Raw genomic sequence first — 22,519 nt, 5'->3', positions numbered from 1 at the left:
GGTCAGTTGCCTCATCATGACCAATTCAACAAGAATTAAAAACAAAGGTTTTCACGAGGAAGTCGACCTGACTCATTGCTAGTCATATGTCCACCTAATATTGTTAGCAAAGAAGCTGCTAGTCCGCTTCGATAAAATTATAATTAGAAGCCATACGGTTTTTACTTAGCTAGATATACTTACGGTAAAAATGGGTATGCGATTCATCTATCTCCTTACAAAGCGGAGACTACTTATAGGCGAAGATTTTATAGGCCTTTTAAAAGCTTCTTTCATATGTTACGATGACAATGTTGACGAAGACGTGGTAACTTTGTTAGTCATCATGAACATCTAAGTTAACCGATATTAAGTACCTACCTATTTGTTATGTAGGTAGGTATGACGTGTCCTCCCGTTCGACGAAATCTCTTATCCTCAAACTCCCTTCACACTCATCTACGCGCTATAGTGGATCTTTTACCGTCCATGCTGCTAGATTGTGGAATTCTCTTCCCATATCTATCCGTGAGAGTCAATCCCTAAATATTTTTAAGAGTAGACTTAAAGAGCATCTTCTATCTCTATGAACATATATTTATTTATCTATATGTGTAGGTATATTGTATGTATATGTGTATGTATATGTAGGTTTATGCATAGATGTCGGTATATATTTATGTATATGTATGTGTGTATTTGTACTATATAATATAATCTAATTAATTTAATTTTGGCTATTTAAAAATTGTACACTGCTGTATCCGCTGACATTGATGCTCCTTTCCACTTTGGGTTTGCTGGAAGAAAACTCTATCAGAGTTAAGCTCGCCTTTGTACTTTTGTTTACCTCTGTCATATTTTTATAACTAATGTGTACAATAAAGTATTAAATAAATAAATAAATAAATATTTTTAGGTACAAGAATTAAAAGACATTTTTGTATTGTATTGTTATATTTATAACTTAGGAACTTTGATATATTTAGTAACAATAGCTTAATAAACAATTCCTTTTAAACTAACATTCTATTTAAATAGAAATGGAGTGCATTGCACGTAGACACATGTATGTCTACATAGCTACATTTAAATAACAAAAAGCTATGGATGTAACATTTGTTTCTGTATTATACCAAAAAGTTAATAATTTAGATAAATAATGAAATTTATATATTTTTTTAGTTTATATAATTAAGGATATAACCAATTAAACAGTTTATAAAATATATTTAATTGAAAACGTTAAATAAATATAAGTACTTAGTCTTTTGAAGACAAAAAACTTAAGCATCAAACATACGCAAATTAGTCATTTAATAAAAGTTACGAAACGAAAAATTGGTGATGATCATATTTATTTAACTTATGATAAAATGTATCGAAGTACATAATATTAATAATAAGTATTTCAATTAAAAGTATATTTTATAATGAATAAATGGAATAGAGAAATTATATTTCGGTAAAATTAGTTGAAAGTTAGATTTTTACATGAACCTATATATTATTTGTATATAAAATTCTTATATTTTCATTGAGGATATCTTGAAATTGTTGTTTTTAAAACTAAAGTAAGCATGCAGTAATTTACTTAAATCTAATAGTCTTATCAAATACATATTCACATTACTTTTATTTGCATTTGTTAAATATGTAGAACAATCGTACATTAAGACCAAGATAGTAAGCAACCAACAGGGGATTAAAAAATATCACCAAAAACGGTTTACAACAAGCAAAGGTATATTCCCCTTTTAGTTTTATACTTTTCTGGTTGGTTGACAAGTGAGGTTCATGCAAAATTTAGTTATCCTCTAATGTTTCGCCGTTATTCCTTGAAACATGCAAAATGTTGTCATAATATATTTTTTTTATATATGTAGTACTTATCACAAAGTGTAACCCTATCATTATCAAATATTAGGAGGGCCCCACGCTATCAATATTATGAGCATGCATAATTATGAGTTGTGTAAGGCCTGTCCTAGAAATACACACAAAGCATTGACCTATAAACAGGGGTCAATGATACAAAGAGATACGAGATGCCATCATAATATAGAACAATGCATATATTCAATCGCCAGAAAAGAACATTGTTAATTTTCATGAATTCATATTTTTATTTTTTAATAGATTTATTTGTTTAAGGCGTTATAACTTTGTTTATCGCCAGTTTAGTAGCAACCTCTACGATTGTTTTCTGTTTACCCAAATTATTTAGACATTACGGTGGCAGTACACAATATTTACTTAATACGATTTCATGATGCACATTTCATATTACTTTTGGCAAGTCTATTTATCTCTTTAAATATTATTTTTGATAACCTAGTAATAATAATCTAAATGTAACCCATTTAGACAAATGTAATATATACAAATGTTATTTCTAAAAACATTAAATGCAACCTGATAACCTATTCGGCTCGATTAAATAACGCTTTCTAAATTAAATACATACATACAATCAATGCAGACACATTTGAGAACCTAAATATAGAATTGTGTATCGGTTATTCGTGTATTGGGTTTGTAAAGTATAAAATGTTGGTAAAAACATAATTAGGTAGTTGCTTTTAGTCTAAGTGTTTATTACAGTATCCAATATTATATAATTTTAATAATTTATTCATAGATTTAAAAAAGGTAAAAAACATCTAAACGACATATTGCAAAACTTTACAATAAGAGATATAAAATCGATCAACAGTTTCAAATGTTAAGTTAAACCAGTTAGTTTTAAAATACAAAGTGTAATAAACACCTAAGATACTAAATAAAATACGCTTTAATGCTATGCAGACGATAGGAAACTATCTCTAGTCTACATAAGTATTAATTAAAACTTCTCTAATTATGTTTTTGCATAATAAGATTGATCACTATATTATATTCGATAACATATTATCATGAGGTATTTATTCCCTTATAATAACACTAATCGTAATCTGTATCAAGTATCAAGGAGTAATTTTTAAAAGATTAAAATTATTTATCGACTGTTTTATTCGATATTTATTAACGTTACTATAACTGCTGTGCGTTAACCTTTTAGTCTGAATTCAATACGGTAGTAATAACGATAACAACTATAATAATATACGCTGTGGTTCTGCTTATCACGTTCTACGTCCTTTACCTCTGAGGATTTACAAGCAAATAATTTGCCCAAAACCAATGCCAAATATCTAATTACAAACAGGAGATAAAAACTTAATCACCTAAGAATTTTTCAGCTAATATATTTAGCTGTGAAAGCTTCTGGAACTTTCTAATGTTCTGCTATGATCTCAGTGATTGAAAAGAACATTATAATGTAGATGCCGAGACCAATGGAAAGAAAATTCAATTTTAATTTTATTATTCAGTCAGCAGCAGCGAAAATTGTAGCAAATATAATTTATGTTGTCTTATAATTACTTACCAAAGCATACCGGCTCAATATAATTTAATCTCATTATTTTATACGTATGATTATAATGGACACGAAAGTTAAAGTATGGAAAAAGATTTTCAATAAAATCAAACTGAAAAATGGGTTAATTTTATTTAGAAAGCAATAAATTCCATACCACTATACTGGGGAATGCTCTATTCTATTTTATTCATGCTCAAATAACCTTTTACTTTGTTATATTTTTTTTTTATACGGATCCAATAATAACGCGTGCGTACATGATTTCTTGGAAACATGTTGAATCCGTATTTATATTGTTATTATATCACATATCTAATGTACAAAGGCAACAATATTAATGGACTATCCGATTATATTTCTTTTGTTTTTAAGTAATTTTTTCTGCTTAATCCTTGTACATTACAGTCTTATTAATTTACTCTATTATGAATACAAAATAAGACAAATTTACTTCTAAGGCGTGTGTGTAGTAAGCTTATGACTTATAGTTTATCGGTGAATTTGAACTTTAATCATAGCAAACTGTATATACCAGTATAAACATTATAATATGATGTATCTAAAATGAAAGCTAACTACAACAAAATTGTTACTTGCTTTATCTGTTGTTGTTCAGAACCTTAAATACTAGCAATTTATTAACCCCAATAACCCTGATTATAAAATTTTAACGTACATTTGGATGCAAAAATACACCTGTATTAATGGTAACAGGCACTTGATCACAGGCACTTGATAATAGGTAGTTTGGCAATGACTATATTCTGTTAACCAGATCATCATTTTATACTTATTGGTAGGCGGTGGTGAGAATTAAGGTTTTAACTTGTACCTAGAATACTGCTGATCAAGTTAACAGAATATCGTATTTCCTTAAACATCAATACATCAAATACACTGCAAGTTTTCAGTCGGGAATGCAATCGAAATATTGTTACCTCAACTCTTACATACACAGACTACACGCATACAGTGCAAATAAAAACTCTTATAGAATAAACTGTACGTCTTTGGGACAATAATGCCGAGTAAATGTTGATAACAATGCATTAAATAGCACCATTACGATTAACTTTGTATCGTCCTTATTTAATCCAAATTATACTAGATCATAGAAAAGATTATCTAAAAAATTTATAATTAGAAATAACTAAGATCTTAATTCTGATATATCTATCACATGTAAGTAGATACATTGATTTGATACTATCGATACCGTTTATACAGACGGTGCTACTAATATTCGTTTATTATGTTTATGACTGCATCTTTAGTACCAAATATGAGCGCGAAAAGGCCGAAGAAAAGAACGAGGACATTCTTCCAGATTAAGTATTTGCAAGGACCAAATCCAATATCCCAGTAGGTGATAACTTCAATGAAGGCGGGAGCGATAAGGCCTAGAAGAGAGAAGCAGAATGCGCCAATAACGCCCATAAATGGACCAATAGTGGGTACTGCCACAGCTAGCAGCACGCACACTGTTACCATTATAGTCCTCATGATGTAGTCAGCGAGATCTGGTCGCTTTGAAAACTTGTCCTTGAGGCTGTTCCACATGATTTCAATGCACACGAAGAATTGCAGGCCAAAAGTGCAGTACACAGCAATAGCGATGGAGACGTTGACAATTTGTGCGGGTCTGCAAATAAAAATATTAAATTAATTTACATCTAAAGTACTTATTATATATTTTTACTGCATGAAATAACGATCTTAATAACTTATTAATTTGCATAGTTACGCAATTGTTACTGTAATGAAAATATTTTAATTTCTTTTGGCATCATTTGAATATATAGGAAAAAGAATGTGGAAACAAGGCAGAAATAGAAAAAAATTCTGCAAGCTTGAAACTTCGTATAAGCATTTATAAATGAAATTATAGAAATCTGTAGATTTTATAAGAAATGCATTTTAAAAACGCTTATATTTCTTAACTAAGGAACAAAATCTAAATTAATGATCACAAAATGTGTTATTGATTTAATCATTTAGTGGGCTAAAAAATAAACTTTAAAATTTTTGCTTTATAATGACGTTTGATTTTTTTTATTATAAAACGATATAGTTATGCTACTTTTAAAATAACGCTGCACTTTAAAGAGCGTAAAAATACTCTATTTTGAAAGTATCATATCTTAGTAAATTTTTCCAGGTACCAAAGTATGTAGAATTATTTCAGTTACACTGTTTTCTTAAATATTATTAATTTTATTTAGTAGTTTTTGAATAAATTATTCGAGAAATTATTTTTTTACTTTTAACACTAAACCTACCGACATTTTATATATACCTAATCCTACCATGAGCGGTCAAATGAACGCTCTAAAATAAAGTATGTATCTTAATATAGAAAGAGAGTTTAGTTAATTGGATAGTAAACAAGTAAATAATAGTAAGTTATAATAAATATTGAAAAATGGCTTGTATGTATATTATAGGAAAAGTCAATAAATTACATTGTGATACAGTAACGTTATACATGAAAATTTTTAAATAAAATTTCAAAAACGGTAATTTGAACGCGCTTGGTAGGTTTAGTATTAAACCCTTAAGAACAAATGATCCTACATTTTGGTTGAAGTTTTTTTAAAGAAGACTTTTTTAAAAGTCAGCTTAATCTAATGAATAACTTCAACCTAATGAATAGTTTTTCCAACATTGTTTTCTACTTTCATTTTATTTTTCCTCTGGTAATAGTAACAGTGTAGTATCTATTTAATACATGAATTGTTCTTCGATTGGATATAGAATGATTAACGAAATACCTCAAAACAATTTATAGTTTATAAATGAATTATATATCTGTAACAGTACAACGTAATAGAATATATTTTACTTACATGTCACTGTCATGCAGATTGAGTGTGATAGAATCTTGTACGTTTTCACCGAAACGGAGGTAACCGAGGAATCCCAGAAGAATATATACGAAGGTCACGCCAGACATGCCTTTGTTGAGGACTCCACAGTAGCCGAGCATAGCTTGGGGCGTTTCCATGGCGTTCTCAAGTGGCATCATTACGCCGATGGCTTCCATAGCGAAGATACTAAGCGAGAAGAAATCCGGCCACTGATTTGGTGGTTTTATGAGCATATTTTTAATGTTATCTACTTTCAAGTCGCCGGTGCCCACTAGATAGTAAAAAGTAATGCCCAGTCCAAGTCCCATGAATATATTGGCGATCATCGAAACTGGAGCAAGATACTTCAAGTTACGGATCCAAGCCATAAAAATAAGAGGCAGTAAAAGGGCGATTATGAATATTCTGATTTCAACTTCTTTTTCTGGGGTATTCATATAATAGGCCACGACCTGAAATTAAAGATAAATAATACATTATTGTCGAGGCCAAAAATAAAGCAGCTAACGACAAAGTAATATTGGAAAAACGAAGCGAAGCTGTGTTCACCTCAAAGGATTTTAATTAAATGAGGCCTTGAGTATTTCTATAGAACGATAGACAGACCATTAATTATTTTTAATGTTTTTCGATTTTTAAACTATTATTATGAATATTATAGAATAAATTTTTTTATTTGCCAAAGGTTACTGGCAGATAATACTATATAGTATTAAGTCCGTCTTTTGACCAATATTTTTTGTAGTGTGGTCAGTAAAGTATAAATAAATAATATAAAAAAAAATTACATTACACATCCTTGCCATTTATTTACAGTGCAATAAAAGTTTTATTACAAGTAGCGAGTTTAATTATATGGTATTTTCTATCATCTAACCATTAGGTAAAAACAGAAAGCATATGAAATATAGTGGTAGTGAAAAAATGTTACGTAATTATTGTACTAAAGTAATTGTACATTATATATATATATATATATATATATATATATATATATATATATATATATATATATATATATATAACGTGTTAACACTAAGTTGTCTCTGCCTAGAGCCGCGAGGACCTTGGCGTAGAAGTAGATAGTGTACAGTAATTTTCATGAATTTGCACGTGTTAAAATTTTTTAACGTATTATTTCGTAGAACCGTAAAGACTGACAGTTTTTACAGTAAATCGTTACAGTAGTTGTTACAGTAATACGTTTCGTCAAATCGCTAAAGTCGATTTTATTATACGAAACCTATTTTTAATTTATTCGTAAAATTAAAAATGATACCTTTAATATGTGCTTGGATATCATGACGGTGTACACTGAGCACGTACCGAAGTAGGTCAGGAACAGACTCACAAGAATGAAGATTCTGAAAACAAATATAAAAAATTAAAAATTGCAGGATACTTAACATGTGTGAAATATCGTACTATACTTAATCGCCTTGTAGAGGATAAAAGTGTATGAAAAGATATTATTTATTTATAAGAATAAAGTATTTAATGTAGAAGGATATATAAATTTTGAATAAGTATAGGCTTTTTCCATTTATTGAGTTTGATCGTTCAATCAATTGCACATTAGCTAGCTATGTATGAAAAGTACGGCATAATGTGTAAGGTAAAGTTTAGATGGAAAATAGCATTTAGTATTTTATGTTCTAAACAAAGAATTATTACTTATATAATACTAGTCGTTGTTCACGGAATTGCACGCGTGGTGTCCCCTTTATGGTGAGATTTTCAAAAATCCTTTCTTAGTTGCTTACGTTATATGCTGTGGATAGTTACATTATAAAATAAATCTGTATGCCAAATGCCAGCTTTTTAGACTTTGGAGTTATGGCTATCTGTTGATAATCAGTCACGATAAACGATTTTATAAGTATATATAAAAGTATATATACATTTTAAAAAAAGCCGTATAACGTAAAATACATATATATATAATACGTAAATCAACTTGCTCTCATTTATGATAGAGTATTATTTTTCTAGTCTTGTAGGTCCCTGCATAGAATACGTCAAATGTCGTAAGAGGCGACTAAGGGAACTTACGATCGAGGGATGGGCAATAGGGTCTGTCTTAAAACATCACAAAAAGCCAAACTGCGGTTGTCAAGTGTGGCAACTACTGGCAAAACTTATGGGGGACTCTACAGCATTGAACAGTTAACAGTTGATACAATTATTTTTCTAATGAATTTACCTGAAACCGTTAGCAAATTTTCTTAAGCTCTGTGGCCCATTTTCGAGTGCAGCTTGGCCTACTTCCGGGAAAGTCATTGCAGTTTTCTTCGTTTTTTTGTATAGTACATGGGCACATTTGATCTGTAAATAAAATGTTTTAAACATCTAATCAATAATTAATTATATTAATTGTAGTTTTAGAAGAGTTTTCTTCCGCAAACGCTCAATTGTATTCGTGTAGTTCTACGATTTAGTTCTATCACACTTCGACTCGTGCACAGCAGTTTGATTTTAATAGAATTAAATGAACAAATAATTTTATTTAATTCTACTTTACAAGTATAATAAATCTATTTAGTCTTACGCATTCAATAGGTCAAAATGTTAAGACTTTTGAGTCTAAGACATAAAAGTAACAAATCATAAAAAATGATTTTGTATTAAGCCAAATACCTAAATATTATCCCTTTTTGTTTATAAAGCCTTTTTTATTTGACATGATGCTCGTAAAAAAAATTTTAATGACTATGTGGTCATTCTAATGATTAATAAGTAAATATTTGTTTTTTATTTGTGTTAAATGTATATCGCCTATCTTCCAAGAAGAAGAAACAATGGAACGCAGTAATGAAATAGTGTTAAAATGATATGAAATACAATAAAATATTAGTGGGGCAGAACGGATTTTTTTGTCTGTTCTGTTCCACTAGCAGAACTAAATCATAGAATTATAACGCTGTAGAATGAGTTCGTTGCTGAGATTTTTCCTTAATACTATATTCAGTATGGAGTTCTTCAAAAAGAGTATATTAATGTTTCTTCAGAATCGGCAACGCACAAGTGACAACCTTAATGTTGCAGGTGTCCATAGGTTCCAGTGACCGTTTACCACCAGACGGGTTGTTTGGCACTTTCGTGGTATAAAAAAAAGTAATATGTTTATTAAGAAATTGGTAATTCGTGAGATAACAAAAGTATAGTTAATATTTTAAATAGTTTACAACAAATGGTAAATCGCAAAGCAAGCAACGACGAAATGCAACCGTTCGCATTTTTGTAAAATTTTGACCTGTAATCTTTCAAAGTGCACAGGTAGGTGTTAGTGACACTGCCATTTTTTAAACCTTTGGTTTTCTTTGTAATTGTAGATTTTATAAGGTAATCTGATAGAAACTAATCAGAAATCAAAATAACCATATCGAAGGTAGTTCAGATAACAATCTAATGTCCATAAAGATACGCTTTATGGATTGTATACTCGTACACATTTAATGAAATCGTATTGTTCGTAGGTATCAAATAATGAGTAAGTAGATATCGTAGGTTTATAGTATAGTAGGTTTGTTTGAATCGAAGCATTTGGCGTTCCATTGTTTCTGCCTACCCTAATGGGAGACAGGCGTGACAGATATGTATGTACCTATATATGTAGATATCGTAAGAGTACTTACTTAAATAGGATTGAATCTTTATTTTATTTTTTTATATATATTATTTATACCTTAAGTGTTAATTAGGTATTTAATTTACTCCTGAACTTTTATTTTTGTGTGATTTGTTATTGATTTTTAAAACAAAAATCTGGCTGAAATTTTTACTCGTAAGAGAGCGGTCTAATACTCTCTTACAACTAGGAAATATCTGAAACGTTACATTTTGTACATACTTATCGATTCTATCCAAGCATGAAGGACAAATACAAGAATATGTTCTTTTGATTTATTTTCATGCTAAATTTCAACATACAAACGCTTTTATTATTTTTTTCTTTAACATTTGCAATACTGTTACATCATTAAAATTATACAGTAGAAAAATATAAATAATAAAGTTTGGCAGATACTTACAAGTATGTACGAGCAGTGGGTGCAGACAACAGCAACGAGAATTGTGAAGAAAATTCCAGAGATCAGACCTACGCATTTGAAAGCTAGAGGCATTGCCAGAATTCCAGTACCAAGAGATGCTTTTAGAAGATGGGTCAGCGTATCATTGTTTCTGAAATGACAAAATAATAATAATAATAAACACTACATTTAAAGATTTATAGAAGACTTACATACAGGTTAATAATTACAGGTAAATTATAACTTAATAGGTAAACACTAATATTTTGTAGCATTGAATCTTCAACTGTTTATTATATAAATTTTAATGAATTTATTACAGGTACTGTATTGAAATAGAGATTGCTGTACCCGCAATTGTATGTACATCTAAATATTTAGAATATTACAATCAACTAATCCAGATAAAGACAGGAACATAATATTATCTGCCTACAGATACGAGCTATTCGTGGTTCTGCCATTGATTCTTATCGCCTTCTAAGAATCCATACATCTGATGAAGCATAAGAGATTTGATAAACATCTGCTAATAAATATTTACTGCGTTATCACAATATGAAATTTGGTGAAATTTGTTTTAAGTAACGCAGAGAAATACAATCACTCAATTTAATTTTACACTGTTTGCATGCCGTTCTTTAGATATTTTTGTTCAAGGTAGATACTATTCAAAATATCTTTTACGTATCTACTTCTAATTTTGCTAGTTTTAAATAAGTAAATTACAAACAAACTATCGTACAGCAGTTTTCGCTTTAGCTGAATAGAGAATAGGTATATAATTTAATAATGTATCATAGCTCAAAGCATGGCATGGCACGGCAAAGCATGGCACGATTTTATTGCCACGTTATAATGTGAATGAGATATTAAAATAAAGATCTAATACAAGGCTTTGAGGTTGATTCTGAGGCGCGATTTCTCTAAACATACCTCTAACGTTACAATTGCAATTTGATATTACAGCGAAATCTTTATTTTAAGGACCGATATGAACTAATTTTCTAATAGATTTAAGTCAAAATTATGACAATTTTAGTTTGAGTCAACGACTCATAAAAACTTTGCAAAGTTATTAATATAAAAATTATAGGTTTAAGAGATAAGTTTAGAAAAGTGCCACAATAAAATCGGCCACATTATCTGAAAAAAAAATAGTCATAACATTTTTTGCTAGGCAAAATAATTCGCATATGCAGTAGTATCGCAGGTGGCCAAAAAAATTTTGCTAGTACGTTCCTAAAGATTGACGAAAACATAGTTAATAATACGCGCATTTAGTAATTTTAAACGACAAAATTGTAGCAGTTCCGTGTTTTGAAAAATAATCCTCTATTTAGGATATGCATCTGCTTCCTTACCTAGATTGCTAATCTTAATAAAATTGTAGTTATCAACAGAATATTAACGGAAAATACCTCGTTATTAATATCTAGCTAATCAAAAAAGTGTTAAAATACATTATATATCAATTTTCAATAGATTGAAATGTATAGATACTTACGAAGTAGGGTTGTCCAGTTTCCTTTCGGTGAAGGGATCAAAGTCACCTAATTCCGCATCCTTCGTCATGTTATAACTAAAAACAAAATTTAATTTATATTAATAATAATACAAACAACTTCGGCTGTTTTCGCGATAGAAAAAAAAATATTCTTGTACTGTAGCTTACCTACAGTGCAAAACAGCCAATTGACTAACCAAACTTTTTGAACTTGACTTTTGGGTTGTTCAGTCGTGTTTTTTTTTATTTTATATGTAATATATAATTTTGTAGGTTCCTTTTATATATTTCAAAGTATCTCAGTTAAACATCTAGGATTGATATGATAGAGTTGAACTTATAGCCTTTTAATGTAGTGTACAATAGAAAACAAGCTGACGATCTACCTAAAGAGAAGTATTGACCACTGTCCATAGACGCGAACAATACCATAAGAGTAGACTTCACATAATACACGGTGGCACCCATAATACACCCATAAGACTATTCTTGAGAAGTAAATACATTTTTCGATGAACCAGATTAATAATATATTATTTTTCAAATTTTTTTATCGATAAACTTACGTGTTAACTATTTTCTCTTTGTTCTTTTCTTCTGGAGACAAGAACGTCTCCAGTTCTTGAGGCGCTGGCAAGCCGCCATTTGATTCCTGTAGATTTAATGAAATACACATAGGATTTTATTATTATTTAAATATCACTAGATTAGTATTTTAATAAGATGTATCAATATCTTATTTAAATACTAATCAAGAACAATGCTGGCTTGGTTTTTTTTTCGGACATTTCGATTGTTGCACTCCAACATTCTGTCTGACAATACCAGGCAACGGGAAGGAATTTTATAAAATCACTTAGATTCTAAATACTACTATGAATATCTAAACTGATTAAGAAAATTTAGGCAAACGTTAGGTGCCTATATCTAATTCGTACTTTTTTACTAAAATATATTTTTTAAACGCAAGAATTTTTAGAAGAGAAGGAAGTCAACACGTTACTTAATTGTAATAGTTGTCTACTTAAATAATAATAATTAGGTAATGTGTTGAAACTATCAAGATTCTCAAGGTTTAGATGTCTAATATCCCTGATTATGAAGATGTCACAAGACATACATATATAATCTATAAACTATCGATTAAAAAAGTACTTACTTGAACCATTTTTGTTCTATTAATATCCTTCTGTTGATGAATTTACTACTGCTTTGTTATCTGTAAACAAATAAAACATTTCATTAGCTTGCAAGTCATGTTACCTAATAGATCGATATCTATTGCTATAGTTTTTGTTTCGTTGTAGGAACATTGCTACATATCGACATATTTAATATAATAATAATAGGCTGACTGACAGGTACTCCACCAGTGAGTGATAAGAATGAAATCAGATTGGGCCAATCGAGACAATTTCATCAGGAATTAATCAGAATTTTCAAGAAAATTGAGTAAAGGTCGACCTGGTGGGGCATATACTTAGCAATAGGGTTGCTAGTAATCGTCCTCGGGACATACTAGAGAGTCTATACTACAAATAAAAAATAAATACTTTATTCGTCGTATTAAGCCGGATATATATTTGCTTGTGCCTTTGTCAAGGTGTTTTGCGCTGAGCCAAATTTACAATTATAATTTTTTTACGTTTCTTGTTGTTTGTGTGATTTTATAGACTTACAGATTCGAAATTGACGACACGTATACGATTTTTAATATTTATAAATCTTATCTAATAAATGCCGATTTTTAAGAAAATAATTGTAATACCTAACATTAAGTTAATAATTAACTTAACTTATTAGGTAGGTTATTAATCTAGCTGTTAATTTAATGTTTAATTTAACTATATATATATATATATATATATATATATATATATATATATATATATATATATATATATATATATATATATATAACTACTGATAGTATTTTAAATAAGAGTATAGAATATTCAATGTTAAATTTAAAATTGACTTTTTTATATTTAAATTATTAAGTGTAAAAATATTATTTGTTATTGATATTAGGCAGGCATTCATTTAAATTACTATTAAATTTATTTTGTTTTGTTGTACAAATCCAAGTATGGATTTACCTTTGCATTCATACTATTTATATTCTAACCAAATATGATCTGGAATAGATCGGTTTAATAATAAGACCACCTTTTGTATTTATAAGTATAATATAGGTATACTACACTCGTATATATATTTCTATTATTCTTTAAGGGTGCAATAAAGAGCTCATAAAGAAAGAAAAAAGGAGTTTTAAATTGTTTTACGTGAAAATGCTCAGTTGGAATTCTAAATTGTAACTAGTTTATACTTGCGACTTCATCTAAGTTATACATTTATCGACTAGGATACTAGTATTATATTCTCTGTAATTTGGATAAACAGTGGCTTATGCCCTTCTCAATTGACTGAGACTTTAAGGTAACAAGAGGTAATAATTAAACAAATAGACTAAGTTTTAAATTTATAATATTAATAAGATTTTCGTTTCTCATTATTTTAAATGATTTTATCAATTTGGATGAAAATTAAAAAAAATATGTGGTCGAATTATTACTTAATTACTGAGACTTTAAGGTAACAAGAGGTAATAATTAAACAAATAGACTAAGTTTTAAATTTATAATATTAATAAGATTTTCGTTTCTCATTATTTTAAATGATTTTATCAATTTGGATGAAAATTAAAAAAAATATGTGGTCGAATTATTACTTAATTACAAAGCCAGTTTTGTGTAATCTGAAACTATAATTATTTTATTATACCTAGATATAGTTTTATTAATTATATTTATATCACAAGTCATCACACACTTGGAAGAGATAAGCTGCAAAACAGTTGACCGGATCAAGGGCAGTGAATATTGTCATGTTTGTTTATGATAGCGACTGTCAGTAAACATTTCCATATGCGTACTTAATTATTTATATTTATATAACTAGATTATGCCTACGACTTCGTATATGTAGAGTTTGACAATAGGTCAACTATTCAAATATACCATTTTTGGATAATATATCAAAATAAAGCTTATACCAGATTCTACATTAGACTTTCACGGTTGTGCAACTGTGAAAACTGCATCCAATTCGGTGCAGTAGTTTTTGCTTGATGGAGGATCAAACAAATAGAGATTCACAAAAATTTAAAAAAAATATATCGGTTTAGTTTCTATTGCTCTTACTATCTTTAATGCCATATTATTTTTTAAATATCTCCTACGTACAGACATCATATAGTTACAATTTTATATAATTGTGTGGATAGATTTTTTTTGTGAAGGGCCTTTTAGAAGTGTTTATGAATAGTAATTTGTTATTTTTGTATACTTATCTTTTAAGTATAGGTATATAAATTATAGATGCTACTAATTAAATCATCATTAGTCCGAATAATTATTACAAATTCAACATTTTATCTATTTCCTGGTAGCAGTAAATAATGAGGAAATAACTCTGTATGTAAATTAAACTTTACGTACATATATATAACAAGTAAAATAATACATAGGTTCTATACCAATGTATTTCTAGCTACATCCATGCGGTTTTGCCTGTTAATTCAGTACATAACCTATGGAATATTTTATGACAACTGATTTTTATGCTAAATTAGGGTGTAGCCAAATCGTGTACTAAATTTTATTCAAATCCTTTCAGTATTTTTTGCGTGAAAGAGTAACAACCATCCATCCATCTTTACAAACGTAATTTAAGAATAATAGTGTAATAGGACAGGTAGAATTGGTAGTATTCACAATAGAGAAGGACAGATAGGATGGGTAAGTAGATAGGCTACTTTTTGTCCCGGTCATGCAAACGAAGTCGCGTGTAAAAACTAGTCAGGTATAAATATTAACAATATCACTCTTAAACTTAGTGTTTTTTTGTGTGACTTCACACACGTGTATAAATGGTACCTACCTACTTTAATATTCGTTGTTTACAGAACATCATGATCGTCGAATAGCTAGTTGACATAATACATAAACAAGAGTATGCGATATGTACTGTCCGTCCATATTTTTTTCATAGCTACGCTTTTTCGTTGATATCTAATCTCTGTGAGTTGTAGCATGATGTGATGGACAATTGACTTAATGTCAGTTTTTACTTTAAGTTGACAGTCATAGTTGATCTATTAACCTATTTTTTTATGATAAATTATTTATGTTTAAATAATGTGTACTGTTTTAGTGTTAATCATCCACGTCGTCCTATAAAGCATGAAGTACATTTTGACAAACCTTTTTATAATTTATTATCACGTATTAATTTGAATTGTTATTAACAATAATAACAAGGAGCGTTTAATTCATATTAAAGTTAAATTTAGCAATGAAGTTTCACACAATTTTCAATTTAATTTGGCATTCGTTATTTGGTACTTTATATATTATACAACTATAGTTAATGACCAAGACAAAAGAACTCTTTAAACGGACTTTGCGTAGGTATATATAACATGCTTATACCTTCTCTAATTTATAACTGTTGTGTTCATATGAAGAGGTAGTTAAGTCTTACATGCTAATAATACATGTACCTAATTTTTATGACATCTATGGTATAGATTTTCATGTATGACGAGATGATTTTATACTGTGAGAAAGAGGTACGACAATTTGTTTATAAACACTATTTGTTAACAACTTCCTTCCTAAAAAATATTATCGTATTTCTTTATTTGGTAATTATAAAACTAAACTTTTTTAAAAGACTGCGATTACGATATTTTGAAGAGACTAATATTAATATATTAATACGAGTATTTTATTCTTTAATATCAATAGTTCGATAATAACGATAAATATCAACCATTCCTACTTATAACAAACAAATAACCTAAGTATATTAGCTACTGCGCATAGCTATATAAGGTTATTTATATCACTTAGAATAGCAAACAAGTATGACGGAAAGTGATAAATGGGAAACGGCACTTATGTATGGACATTAATATTACAATAGACACAAAAGAATACTAGTTACCTAATGTACTATCCACGACACACCTCATACGATACCGTTTTAAAGTCTATGGTGCCATTTCTCTAAACTAATCTCTTAAACTAATATTTAAAAATTTGCGAAATTACTGGTTCATCTATCACCATAAAATTACAATAATATTGACATATCTTTTAGTAGTTCATATTAATCCTTGCAATAAAGATTTAGTTGCGAAATCAAATTGAAATTTTAATTTACAGATAGGTTTACAGAAAGCTCATCTCAGAATTAACCCCATTATGTTTTTTTTTATATGATTTTGTGTAGCAAATAATACTTCTAGAAAGAGGTGTAATAATAAAATACAAAAAAAATTGCTTTAATCGTTCTTAATACAAATTGGTAATATGTACTCGAAACTATCCAGGCAAGTTACAAGGCAAACTATAATACGAGTAGGTACCACTGTAAACAGTTATACTAAAGTTATAATTATTATTCTTTGATTACATTCAGATTATTTACAGAAAAAAATCAAGATAAATTACTACCTATAGCATGAGGCCGACTGTAAAAAGTGATGAATTATAGGCGACTCGTACACTGGTTTCATCGGTCATTGACACCAGAATACCGGGTAACTAAAAGGGGCAAAAAACTCTTATAAAAATCGACTACAATAAACGTGACCTCATAGTACGAGTCCAGTGTAAGATTAATATAGAAAATAGAGCACAAAATGAGACAAACTCATCCTGTTGATTGTTGCAAGACGTAGAAAAATGATGATAATGTAACACAACGTCAGTAATATTGTAATATGGTAACAATTTCACCTTTGTAGAACCGTTCCGTTTTGTTATTCAAGTCAAGATACACGTTTGCGATCGTCTGCCAGTGATAGTAGGCCATTCAATCAACACACGTGCAAGTATGTACCATATATGCCACGTGTTGAGTTAAACAATAAAGGTAGGTGGTTGATGGCAATTACTGAATATAACTATCATACTGATTTGCAAATGAAGAAGGTATTGAAAGTTTTATATGACAACCAGTAGACACAGCAAAGGTATTGCTGTAAAAATACTTATTTCCCTCTTTTTTATTCTATTCATATTTCCAACATTTCATTCTAAAGATACACCCTACAAAAACATCGTGAATAAAATTGTTAAAAGGAAACTTTCGTTTAGATATAAGCACTTTTTGCTATTTCTAAAGCAACTAACTAAAAATTCAACACAAAATGATTTCACGCTCCGATAGTTGATTTCTGAAGGTGGCGGTTACAATGCGAAAATGTGGTCACTTTCGACACATAGCGGTCTTATAATAGCAATTTATTGGATAAAATTAAGTATATTATTGCAGAGAAAATGTATACACAAATTCTTTATAAAAATAAATGGTGGTACTTAAAGACTATGATGGATATATCCATGTTTCCATGCGAAAGGTGATATTCTTAGAGTAGAAATCAATAAAGATTAGTCAGTAACTAAACGCACCGATTAAGAAATTTGGCATAGGCTACTTATTTTTCCAGTCATTTTGGTTTATATACCTGGTTTTTTAGGTAATAATTATAATATAAACAAAGCAACTGATGTAATTATAAGCTCCATATTTGTATTTTAAATGCCTCCTCAAAAGAGAAGAGACCTAACTGAAACAGAAGTAAAATATTATCTAACGTTCTTTTTTACGCAAACAGACATGTGGTAGCTATTAAAGTGAGTAAGGACGATAAAATAAAAATAATCAATTATAATATAAATAATATAAACGCCATTAGAGTCATCATTACAGTCATAGCTGCCAAATAAAAAAATCTAGATTCAGTTGCATACATAGACTCTGCAACATAAGTACATGCCTATTGTGCCGCCTAGTGGATAGTACCAACTGCTCCAAACTTTTATATACATAAATTTAATAAGTATATTGAAATTTGTGCAACTACTTCAATATAATTGTGATAAATATATCATAAAGCGCTTCTCGAATGTCTTCATATCAAATATAAAGACGTAAGACAGTTCTATCTTCTGAATATTGGTTATCATTAAAGTGCAACTGGATGATAAAGTAACAATGACATTTAAGAAGGGGAGACAATAATGGATTATTGTACAAACAAGCAGAAGTGTTATTTATTATTATATAATAAATAATTGTAATGTATAACTTAAAACATCTAGGGACACGGCGTTTCGTGTCAAGAGCCGTAAGTTATGAATCGTAATCTGTCTCTAAATAGTACATGATGCTGTATTACTTACTATACTTTTGATATCACAAAAAAAAACTACATAATTAATAGTAGTGATTACGACATTTCATGTCAATAAATGTATATTGTATAATATATAGGCATTATATTCAATAAGAAAAGAATGTTAGAATAAAAAGTGATCGGATCTGGTTGATTTCGCTTCAAAAATACTACTGCTTAATAGTACTAGAGTATTCTACATAGCGATTTAGCGATACTCGATATTTAACTTAGATTATCAAGATTGTGCTAAGTATACTTAACTGTTAAACTATTAGATTACAACATTTTGTACACCTACATACATAGATACAATAAACAAAAAAAGTAATGAAATGAAACGGTCAGTATTTCAATTGTTTGTTATCGACAACAACCAAGGCTATATACTACACGATAAATATCACAAGTAACCGCAGTATGTTTATTAACTTATAAAATTGTAAGTGTTTACAAGTGCCATAGCATAACTTTATTTGTGGTGGATTTAGTTTTTGATGTTAAAGTTTGCAAAGTTAGATACAAGCATTTAGTTACTTGTTTGTACATATTTGTTATAAAAATATGATATCTGGCATAGTTGCCATAATTGTTCTGGATTTATGACCTCTAAGTGCATAATCATATTATTTTAGATGGATTGTCAAGTGTACAATTACATCCCGTCGCAGTCACCCAACGTTCGGTTGAAGTGTATTTTAATAAAAAAAAATTCGGTATTTCAACTAATTTTGTAATTAATATCTATTCAACCGCATAATTTACTTTTGGTCTATGATACAAATGCTCTCGCTCAATAATAAAATATGGGCTTGTTTTAAACTAAATATTTGAAAAGTGACACTATCTCGATGTTATGAATTTATAGGTACATGATCAATCACGCGATCTTAATGCGAATTAAAATGCAATATGTTTAGTACTGTAGCTTGACACTAATCATTTTATATTCATTCAAGAGTATCTAGGTTATGGCTTATCCAGCGATAACAGCTGGGTAAGTACCTTTATAAGCATGCGGAAACGCTCAAATTGATATGTCACAATACATCCAAAAGAAGCATTTAGTCAATCGATACAGAGTTTCTGCAACATTAAGCGTGACTTTACTGTCGTATTTGATTAGATTTTATGATAGAAAAATGATTAATATGTATTAAATCTTGGCATAATAATAGAATCAGTATCCTTTTATTACATTTTCAAGCTATTTGTAAATAATTTATCGCTTTAGATTCGTCCTAAAATAATACATAATACTAGCTTTTGACAGTGTGGTCTCAGCATAGAATAGGCCATTCCTTCCTATCCCGTGGGTGTTGCAAGAGCCGACTCTTGTAAAGGAGGGCAAGGGATGGGCAGCAACGTCCCTCTTAAACATTTCTAAAGCTTGAATGCGGTTGCCAATCCACCTGCCAAGCGTGGCAACTATTGCCAAAACCCCCAAGGGGAAAGCTTGTTTAGCAGTGGACAGTTAATCCTCTTCAGATATACCCAGTACTTGGTACGCGCGGATTTCAGAAGTAGGAAAATCAATCACTTGGCATATAAGGATACAACATACACCAGTTTTTACCTTTAGAAGTACAACAGTGAAAATCGTATTAATTCGGTGTGGTAGTTTTCGCGTGATGCCGCAAGAAACATGCAGACAGATAGACAGATAAAATTTCTAAAAAAATATTGTTTTGGCTGCTATTGGTCCTATTAAAATTCTTACAATCCTTTTTTAAATGTCTTTCATGTACAAACATCGTGTAGTTACAATTTTATTATATTAGTAAAATTATGCAGTCTTATGAATTGATTTGATATGATAACAGTGGTTTGTGGGTACGATATGTGTATACTTTAGAGTTATCATGAAATGAAATATTATTTTTAGTCTTTCATACTTAGTAATATAATAAATGTGAAGGGGAGTTTAGTCGTTTATTAAATATTATAGCGCCTTAGTGGCTTTAACCAATCACTATGAAATTTGGTATACACGTATTATTTGATAAGGTTACTTTTTATCTTGGTCAGTAAACATATTCCGGAGACGCAGACGAAGTTACGAGTAAAAGCTATTTAAAAAATAAGTTTTAATTGGTACAATCATTTTAAGTAACTAAAATGTAACTATGAACAAATGCGATATGTCAGTCGCAGACAAGTGTCAAGGTTTTTGCACCGAAGCAAAAAAAATATGTAGAGGAGGTCATTTACAAACGTTTATAAACACATTTCTTATTTGCATAATACTAGAAAATATAGGTATGTATGTCACATATGAGAGCATGGATACTGTGACCCTGTGTAACTATTGTTCAGTAATAGAAGTAGAAAAACATTAATTCGGTATTCTATGCTTTAAGGATCAATAGAGTGGGTCTATAGAAGAATATTCGTATATGACATCAGCTTAATTTCAAATCACAGGTACTTGTAGATAATAGAATTGCCGTAACTCCAGTTCATGTAGAAGCATGGCGATCAATCGATACCTATCATGACTTTTTAGATAATGTCAGATATTTACCTATATCTTTTGGAAAACATACCTAGTGTTATCTCTGTTGTGAACTCATTATCAATCCTGACTTTAACTAATGTTACTATATATACCTACCTATATATAGATAGACACTAATCTCTTTAGACACACCTATGTTCATTTCACACCTTTGGACTTTAATATATTTTAAAATAAACATATGCATATAATAATTTATAATACCTAGACTATTATCTACAAGACTTTGATTATATGTATCTATTTACTTACTTTAATAACTGTAATAATTATCTACTATTAATTATTCAATTATAATGCATAACAGAATCTTTACACATGTACTCTAATCTCTAATTAACAATAATGTTATTATTTTTATTAATATATTTTCTTGTTCATAGTTTACAAGCTGTACAACATTAAATATTGTATGTTAGCGTTTAGGAATATATGAGGATTTAATTTTAAGAAGAGAAAGACTAACACTTTTTTTACAACACAGGGGTAACCCAGCATGCGGCTCACCTGATGGTAAGTGACTACCGCCGCCCATGATCACCCACAATACCAACGGGAATGCGGGTGTGCTGCCGGCCCTTTAAAAAAATATGCTCTTTTCTTGAAGGTTATGATGTCGTATTGGTTCAGAAATACTGCTGCTGGAAGTTCATTCCAACGAGTGGTTGTGCATGGAAGAAAGTGCCTTGAAAAACGCAATATTAATACTATTATACTTTTTATAGTCTCCAAAGGACAATACATATTTTACTATTATCACTATAGCCAAATGGTTCGGTGGTTTCAATTTCCATCAAGCTTCTAAAATGCCTAAACGTTCAACCATATTTATCTACCTAAATCAATCATAGAGTAAAATAAAATTTTGGTATGCGGTATTAAGATCATATTGTTACTATTACATGTCACGTATCGTATAACTTATTAGTCATAACACTGAT

General features: G+C 29.5%; 1 protein-coding gene across 1 annotated transcript in view; it reads right to left on the bottom strand.

Moving 5' to 3' along the window:
• Positions 1 to 917: 917 nt before the first annotated feature.
• Positions 918 to 22,519, bottom strand: part of LOC113521389 (proton-coupled amino acid transporter-like protein pathetic) — a 32,746-nt gene continuing 11,144 nt past the window's right edge. The window contains exons 2-9 of the mRNA XM_026906921.3: positions 12,968 to 13,027; positions 12,375 to 12,460; positions 11,809 to 11,883; positions 10,302 to 10,452; positions 8,474 to 8,595; positions 7,550 to 7,634; positions 6,250 to 6,722; positions 918 to 5,045 (exon numbers count right to left, since the gene is read on the bottom strand). Of these exons, the coding sequence (XP_026762722.1) occupies positions 4,640 to 5,045; positions 6,250 to 6,722; positions 7,550 to 7,634; positions 8,474 to 8,595; positions 10,302 to 10,452; positions 11,809 to 11,883; positions 12,375 to 12,460; positions 12,968 to 12,976 (1,407 nt within the window). The 5' untranslated portion in view covers positions 12,977 to 13,027 and the 3' untranslated portion in view covers positions 918 to 4,639. The remainder of the gene's footprint in view (positions 5,046 to 6,249; positions 6,723 to 7,549; positions 7,635 to 8,473; positions 8,596 to 10,301; positions 10,453 to 11,808; positions 11,884 to 12,374; positions 12,461 to 12,967; positions 13,028 to 22,519) is intronic.

Source organism: Galleria mellonella, unplaced genomic scaffold (genome assembly GCF_026898425.1).
Source record: "Galleria mellonella isolate WM207_F2 unplaced genomic scaffold, CSIRO_AGI_GalMel_v1 utg33, whole genome shotgun sequence".
Classification (NCBI taxonomy): domain Eukaryota; kingdom Metazoa; phylum Arthropoda; class Insecta; order Lepidoptera; family Pyralidae; genus Galleria; species Galleria mellonella.
This window is presented reverse-complemented; position numbering and strand designations above follow the sequence as displayed.